General features: G+C 41.5%; 1 protein-coding gene across 1 annotated transcript in view; it reads right to left on the bottom strand.

Moving 5' to 3' along the window:
- Positions 1-8,160: 8,160 nt before the first annotated feature.
- Positions 8,161-8,648, bottom strand: part of LOC105381271 (ankyrin repeat and BTB/POZ domain-containing protein 2) — a 29,465-nt gene continuing 28,977 nt past the window's right edge. The window contains exon 25 of the mRNA XM_048625115.1: positions 8,161-8,620. Within this exon, the coding sequence (XP_048481072.1) occupies positions 8,420-8,620 (201 nt within the window). The 3' untranslated portion in view covers positions 8,161-8,419. The remainder of the gene's footprint in view (positions 8,621-8,648) is intronic.

Genomic DNA, 8,648 nt, shown 5'->3' with positions numbered 1-8,648 from the left:
CCAGCACAAGATTCTTCTGCATATTGTGTCCTTTTTACGTCGAACTAACCGGCGTGGCGCACCATCTACTTTTACGGTCTTATTCATAAAAAAACCTTAAAGTAGGTTTACTGAGCTCAATAGTTACGGAACACTTTAAGCCTATTTGAGGTTTCATAAAAATCTCTATTCATAATCGTTCCGTAAGCCTTCAATGAGCCGTTTTCCTTGACAGCTGTCAGTTGAGCTTTTGGGTAAGCCGATAGATGGCGTGAAAACGCAGTGTACCAACTGTCAAAAATTACATAGAGAGCAAAGAGTACTAAACTCAGAATAAGAACTCACTAGTTATGATTAAATGTCGGGTGGTAGCGCGAGCCATCCTTCCGAGGCTCAGACTGCATGTGGCTTGGGATAGTGCTAAGTATTCTGTGAATAGTTCTTCCCGCGCCGTCACGTAGTGTTCTTTTCTCTATGCGCGCCGTTTGAACGGGTGCTGCGTGCGAGAACTGATTTTCTATTTTTATTTATTGTATGATCCTAAATAAGATCCCAAAGAAATGTGCACTAACTCTACAGTATCAAGGGAGGAGGAGCAGATAGCTCAACTACAACTCAATTAATACAGGAGAAACACAAGGAAACTGAGAAAACTTGAAAAGAACGGCTGTACGCACAATCGCACTGAACGCTGAAGCAACAGTGACATCGACATCATAGAGAAAATAATACTACAATTCTACCTATCTACGTCACTTTCACATTTCGTTAGCCTCACAGAATAACATATTGTGATCTGAGTGTGTTCTGAGAGTTGAAAGTTGGTACAACCCCAGACAACGCCATCTATTTCTCCAAAAAGGAACTTTTTTTTTTTTTTAACAAACGCCTCATAACTATAGTGATGCTAATAGATTTCACAGACCAAACATTTTGACATTTACCCTATTAAGTTGCCGGTCTGACGAAACCATAAACAAAAATAGCGAAAACTTTCATTCATTTATCAATCTCTATTATCTATGTTAGCCACGGCGCGGCACTTAAAAAAGTTTACGTTGGCTTAAAGGCGCAGTGGCCAAGCCAAAACCCACAAAAAAAATAATTAAATTTTTACGTTACCATGGCAACTTATTTTCAGCAAATATTAACTCACAACAAATGTCAAATCGTCAATAAAGCAGAACAGCTGTTGACCGGCCGCCATGTTTTTGTACAATAGGAAGTTTACGGAAGGTGTATAGTAGGGTCCAGCCAACTTTAGCATATCAAGGTTTTACGAATCAGTTGGAGAGTTCTTTAGCGCTATTGATCGTTTATGAATAAAGTTTTTTTGACATTTGCTTATAGCAGGCCTATAGGTCTCCCGTAACTTTTTATGAATAAAACCGTTAGATTCGATTCTATTTATAAATCATCTCACTCGGCACCTATGAGTTAGTCAAAAGTTTGGCTTTATGAAACATAGGTAGGTACTTATAGGAGGAAAAGAGGGAAATGACCGGTGCCACTTATATTCAACATAAAGCTTTATTTCAACAATAATTATAATATACCTACATAGTACAAAATATGATTAATTTATAACAAATTCTCGTAATGAAAATCCAAACTATAGCTGATGGTTTATTTTTATAAAATCCAAAACTTATTTTACATAAGTATTATTTTCGTATTATAATCTACAAAAAAACTTTCTTAAATAAGGATCAGAAGTCTTTCAAACAGTAATTAATAAAAAAGTTAAACATAAAATCTTATTTCATCACAAAATAATATATAATTTTCGATTGATATAATTTTACTTACATATTATTATCTAACCTAATATGATTCAAATATAGACACCATTCTCACACAAGCACATTTACAATTAATAGACGCATTTTTCCTGAAAAAAAAAATGACATATTATGTATCTAGCCTATCTGAAACCTAGTTAAACATTGTGAGATATGGCGTTTCGACTTTCTCCGTGTTCGGCATCATAAGGGTCACAGTGACAGTTAAATAAAGTCCATTTTTCTCTCCACCTTTATTTGCAAGGTGCGGGTGCCTATATAAATAGAGTGAGTCGCCCGCGCGCCTCAGTTGTAATATCACCATGCAGAAATGACTAGGTTTCAGATAGGCTAGATACATAATATGTCATTTTTTTTTTCAGGAAAAATGCGTCTATTATGTAGTCTGAGCCTATCTGAAACCTAGTTAAACATTGTGAGATGTGTTTATTATCGCATGGTGGAGAGAAAACCAACTGTGACCCATAAGCTACTGATGAGTATATCAGTGGATAAATATTTGAATCTATAAATTTATAATGCATAGATTTCTAGGTAATAGATATACTAAAAAGAAAGGTATATGTATACATAAGACTTAAGTACTTCCTTATTATTCCTGACTTGTCAGAAAGTTATGGAAGGTATGTACCTATACCTATAGGTAGGTATTTATACATATGGATACACACAGTGCCTCTTCGAAAGCAATACTTATAAGTAGTTATTGATCAATATCTTGTTATTGTCAAGGCAATATTTTTAACATACACTAGCCGAATGGATGGAACCAGTGAAATACTTTGCAACAATATTTAAAAGCTGTAAAATGTAAAATATCGATCCAGGCCGCTGGGGCTCAGGTCAGCACATGCTGACTAGGGTATGTAATTCTGGACTGACCTCAGAAATGCAGCAGCCGACCCTGGAGCCTCGAGGACCTGCTCAGTCAGCCCTGTACGAGGACACGGCCTGCAACACCTGGCGCGGCATCTAGTCCTTGGAACGAGGAGTGGTGCTTGAAGGGAAGATAATTTTACTAAATATCTCAGCCTCATCAGCTACTGGAAAAGATTAGATGAAGGCTGTGATACTGGCGGATAACTAAGTATTCAGTTTTTCAAAACATGATGCAGGTCACTATATTCATATTCTAGATTGACAAGTAACACACAGTCTAATTTTGTATTCTAACTAACTCGGCGGTTAACGAGTTCCTGTGCAGTCCTACTAGGAAGGAAAGTTATTTTATAAGCCTTTGCACCGATTTTGTGGGCTACTATCATTCTGTATCATCATGTGTGAATATTATGAGCTCTGGCAGCATTCCTTGGTAGATGACATCAATTAATAAAGATTGATTAACACAACAATAACAATTATAATAGTTGATAAATGAAACCCGGCTAACATGTCTTAACTGGGTAAGTAAATGATCAGTCATGCCACCAGGATAAGTAAAATGTTCAGCACTTCATATGAAAAACATTAACAAGGTCACCTTTAGGTATGTTCGTCAACACTATAGATTGGCAAGTTGCTTGGCGACCCTCCTTGCGGGGTGAAAGACGCGGAGGGGACGAGGTACCCAAGACGACAGCGGGTAGCGGGAGGGTAGCGGGGAAGGGCAACGCGTGCACTGCATGTCATTGTTACGGCAGTCTCGGCCGCGCAGCCGAGGCGACCACATGTCTTATATAGTCTGTCATAATTTGAGTGCGACCCACATGAGATCATTGATCCTGAGACCATTAGTCTTAGGATGAGTGTTGAGGCCTTTTTAATATTATCATTATATTATTATTAGGTATCTATAATTCGTCTACAAAATAACGTTAAAAACAACAAATCATATAATGTCTCAATATAGGGGCTTCTTGTAGAACAGCGTACCGGATCAGTCATGCTACGTGGCTAAAGGTTGGTACTGCGCAGTCAGATACGAAAAGTAAACAACAAAGACGAATAGTCCATATGACAGTGCGTCAGTTGTCAGTTCTTGTAACTAGGAAAGCAACCAAAATTTACGTGATTAATGAGCAAAACACAGAGAAAAATTACAAAATTGATGAAATTTTGAAAGAAAATGGTCATATCGTGCTTCGCCTACCCCCATACCACCCGGAATTAAATCCTATTGAACTTGTGTGGCGGTACGTGAAAGGCGAGCTCGCAAGAACGTCGATTTACTCTAACTTAGATAAAGAGATAAAAGCCTTAGAGTTGCTTTTCTCTAATTATTCGCCTGAAAAGTGGAGAAATTGTGACGACCATGTCATAAAAAATTAAGACGAATATTATAAATCTGATAGAGTATTTGAGGATGTATTGGACAGGTATGTTATTGTTTATTTATAATTTAATGTAAATTAAACATAAAATATTACAGGTGTACACTGAACTAATATGACTGGCGTACTCTAGTACATTATACTTCAAAGTAGGTAAGTATAATGTTTTTTGGTTTTTGTCTTAGATTTATAATTGAAGTTAGTGAAAACGATGATGAAGATGAGGATGACGATGAACAAGTTCAAACAGAGAGTGAACATGAAAGTGACATGGAAATTGATTTATAAAATAAAACACTTTTACATAAATAAATTCAAATTGGTAGATATTCTGAAGGTAAACATCCAAATTTTAATGCTGTCAAACTATAAATTTTAAGCTAAATATGACATTTACGGGAACACTCATAGAATAAAATTTTACTTACGTCAGAAATAGTTACAAGCTATCGCGAGATTAATCCGGGCACACTTTTCTACGTGTGTAGCATGTCGTGCTACCTCGCCCCCGCCACTTCTTTCACCCCGCAAGGAGGGTCGCCAAGTAACTTGCCACATTATAAGGGCAGGTCTCGGCCAAAACCTTAAGGCTTCGCCTTATTGCAACTTCAAAGGTACGTAGGTAGGTACCTACTTACATTGTTGTAGGTTCGATTTTGAAACCATCAAGTCAACCTGGATAAAACAAAATAAAATAGCTCGATTAAATAAAGATGGTACGTAAAGATGTTAGTTGTACCTGATCAGACCTGATGCAACGACAGCCAACATAGACTCTCTAATCTGTGGAAGCAACAATCATGGTGGCGGGAACATGGACAGTTGGACGAGCCACCTCGAGCCTGACTTATCAATCAGAACTGACAGTTCGCCAACAGCAGATAGCTTGCGGCTATCTATAGGTAAACTTAGGTAGTTAGCTATACCCAAGAAACAGTCCTTGGACATCGATATGACAGTGGAACGGCCAATAACTGTGACATTCTTTAAAACAAAAAGGCTTGTTGTTGTCCAGCTAAGGAAGGTTACCTACTTCAGCGACCTGGTATTGCATTCTGAAAGAACTGCGAAGAGTTAATATTATGACTAATAATTATTACTTATTTAGAAAGTTTTCCGCAAACTCTAATAAATCAAGCAGCTACCACGTCACCGCTGCCCGGTTATAACTCTGTACTAGCTTAGTAGATATATATACCAGTTCTAGCCTTCAGCTAGAGGCCAGAGAGCTCCTAAATGAGATGCGAGTACGGGCATGACACAAGTAATTTTTTACTAGGTAACTAGGTACGTAACTAACTGAAAGATCCATAAAACAGTTGAGGATTACTCAGAATGGAATTGTGAAAACGGCACGTCTGCATCTTAACCAGTCAGTCTAAGTAGTTTCAGCAGATACAGTGTTGAAAAATAGTTATGAAACGTTTGCGCCAGAATCGAATTAAAAATACATTTTCATTAGAGAAGCCATTTAGGCATGAATAGGTACTTTCACCCTTTGGATTGTGCTCCAAAAATGATGACCTTCGAAATTCATAGAAATTTAATGACGACTGCCATTGTTTATTATCTAGCCCCGTACATTGAGTAGGGCTGCGGCTACACGTGATGTGATACACAGTACACAGTAGGTATATGCATGTTCCCAGAATAGTGGAAGTTATAATTTTACCAAAAGGTAGTCGTCTCGTGCAAGAGCACCGTTACTCGATTTATTCGATACACAACTAGTAGACAGCTGCTGCGTAGGAGGTTCACGCATTTTTCAACAAAGAGCTCGGATTATACACTCTCACAATCCACTGGGACATAAGGAAGACAGCTAATATGGTGCCACTCAGAAACCGCGATGACACTCCGATCATGATCACCCGACAGTAGGATCATAATAAATTCGGTAACTTGTGAAGCGGTATGGTATAGCAACAGCGACTTTCACGAAATCAGGAATTAGCTCAGTGCTTTTAGGTTGAACACTCGCCGGTGGGATTCACTTTGCTCACAGCCGAGAAAAGAAAAGACTCAAAGCTGGAATCTGCCGATGTGTCATGACACTTAAGATAGTGTCTGGGGGGTCACTTTATATGACGAAAAACGAACTTTCAGTGCACTGCGGCGCGAGCCGCTCTATCTGTTTGTATGTATTAAACGTGCCGATTGCACGACAGCTCTCGTTCGTTCGTTTCTCATCAGTTTAGAGTAACGTTCCTGTACTTACCGTGCGTCACCATTCCCATGAGCAGTCCAATGATCTTTAGGCAGTTTAGAACAAAAGCTGCATTAGACAGTTTCTTCAGCAGAGACATCGAAATAAAAAATTAATTGCACAACTATCCCCAGGAGCAGTCTACAGGTCACTTTGGGGAGTTCAGAAGAAAGCTGCTTTAATAGAATACCCTACCTCAGCGGAGGTATCAAATTGAAGTGCTATAACACTTTTAGAAGCGGTGCACGTTACCCGATTTGTCGTCATCCATGCCGATGCGGCTACGGCGACTGCAGGTGGTTACTCATGCTTCGTTGGTGTGCCCTTGTATGGCTAACATGACCAACCTTGGCAGTAAACGTTCGTCTGCATATGCCATAATCACTGATGAATAGCGCACGTTACTCGATACCTTCTAAATAAGTCACTCATAATGATGGCTGATGATGATGATGACCGTGCTAGCAATAGTGCAGGCGGTTCCACTGAGCATAAAATCTCTTCCCAGACAGGGGGCGTTTGGATCTGGCAACCAGAACAGGAGTGCCAGGTGTGCGCAGCGATGCAGGTGGGACAACACAGCCGCCAGGGCAGGAGTACATGGCTGGGTCTATGCAGCGATGCAGGTACCACAAACCGGTGGCCAGGGCCAGGACCGGGTGTACAGCCGCCAGGGCAGGAGTGCATGGCTGGGTCTATGCAGCGATGCAGGTACCACAAACCGGTGGCCAGGGCCAGGACCGGGTGTACAGCCGCCAGGGCAGGAGTGCATGGCTGGGTCTATGCAGCGATGCAGGTACCACAAACCGGTGGCCAGGGCCAGGACCGGGTGTACGCTGCGATGCAGGTGGCACGAGACGGCGGCCAGCGCAGGAGCACAGGGCCGGGTGTATGCTGCGATGCAGGTGGCATGAACCGGTGGCCAGGGCAGGAGCGCAGGGCCGGGTGTACACTGCGATGCAGGTGCCACGAGACGGCGGCCAGCGCAGGAGCACAGGGCCGGGTGCAGGTTACACGAAACTTCAATTTCACCGAATCGGCCTGCCTACCCTCAGCGGGTAGGTACCGGCGGATCACATTACTCGCCGCACATGCCACAATGTCCCAACATACTGAAACTCGGAGCCACGTACTTCCTGTAAAAAATCCTATGACGGTCCTGGAAAGCTCCTGTTTGTAAAGCCTTACATAAGCTGTAAGTGCATTATTGTAATAGCAAAGTTTTTATCAACTGTTTTCTAAAAATATTAGAAATTGAGGGTAGAAAAATATATTTTTATTATTTTTTCCTGTATAAAATTAACATATGCTTTACTTAAAGCGGTCATTAATGTAAGTATCTAGCTCAAGCGCCACTAGTAGGACCGGAATATGTGATCAATCATCACCACGACTATTGAATCGGACCCTACTGCGTGGGATAAAAACCCCAAGCGCCGGAGCATTATGACCAGTGGCTGAGCTTTTAAAAGCAGTAAATAATAGCATTTTACTCACGGCTTATCAACTCAAACCTTCGTTGCGAAATCCTCAGCAATGGCTGCGTGCGCAGCAGCCGGCAGGCCCCGCGCCGCCTGGTCCGCATCACGCTACAGCTCCCGGCAGCGAGGACTCCGCAAATTCAATATTATATTTTTCCCCGTCGGAGCGAAGCCGACGAGAACCGTGGCTACATTGAGCCATTTTGCCGAAGTGTTCACTTCAAAAATCAAAAACCAACTGAGGCGCGCGGGCGACTCACTCTATTTATATAGGCACCCGCACCTTGCAAATAAAGGTGGAGAGAAAAATGGACTTTATTTAACTGTCACTGTGACCCTTATGATGCCGAACACGGAGAAAGTCGAAACGCCATATCTCACAATGTTTAACTAGGTTTCAGATAGGCTCAGACTACATAATAATAATTTTAACACTGCCCACACACTCTTACCAGCAGTGGACTTCAAATTCAAAGTTACCTTGCTAACATAAAACAGGTCTTTATACAGGGAGGAATTATCCGTGAACTTCTCGAATGTATCTTACATACACCAGACTCTTATCAGATCACTAACAATATTCCACCCTATACAGCCTTTAAAAGTCACGGCTCGCGTTTCCGCAAGTCAACGCAGTAAAGTTGACTTTTGGCAGCAGAGGGCGCCACTAACACTACAACGCTATCTGCTCTTGTTGGGCTGGTTCTTCCTGGCCTCTATCCTCTTCTGTAGGGTGGTGAGTAGCGCGCCGAGCACGTTGTGTCCCGGGAGCCGCTTGCCGAAGAGTAGACGCTTCACTGAGTCGTCGTACGTGAGGAGAGCCACCATGTTCTGGAGCAGGAAGCCTTGGCAGTATTCTAGCAGTTGCGTCGCGTTGTATACCTGTGGATTTGACATACGGATTAGATAA

The sequence above is a fragment of the Plutella xylostella genome, chromosome 13, assembly GCF_932276165.1.
Source record: "Plutella xylostella chromosome 13, ilPluXylo3.1, whole genome shotgun sequence".
NCBI lineage: Eukaryota > Metazoa > Arthropoda > Insecta > Lepidoptera > Plutellidae > Plutella > Plutella xylostella.
Note: the sequence above shows the minus strand (reverse complement) of the source record. Positions and strands in the feature narration are given on the sequence as shown.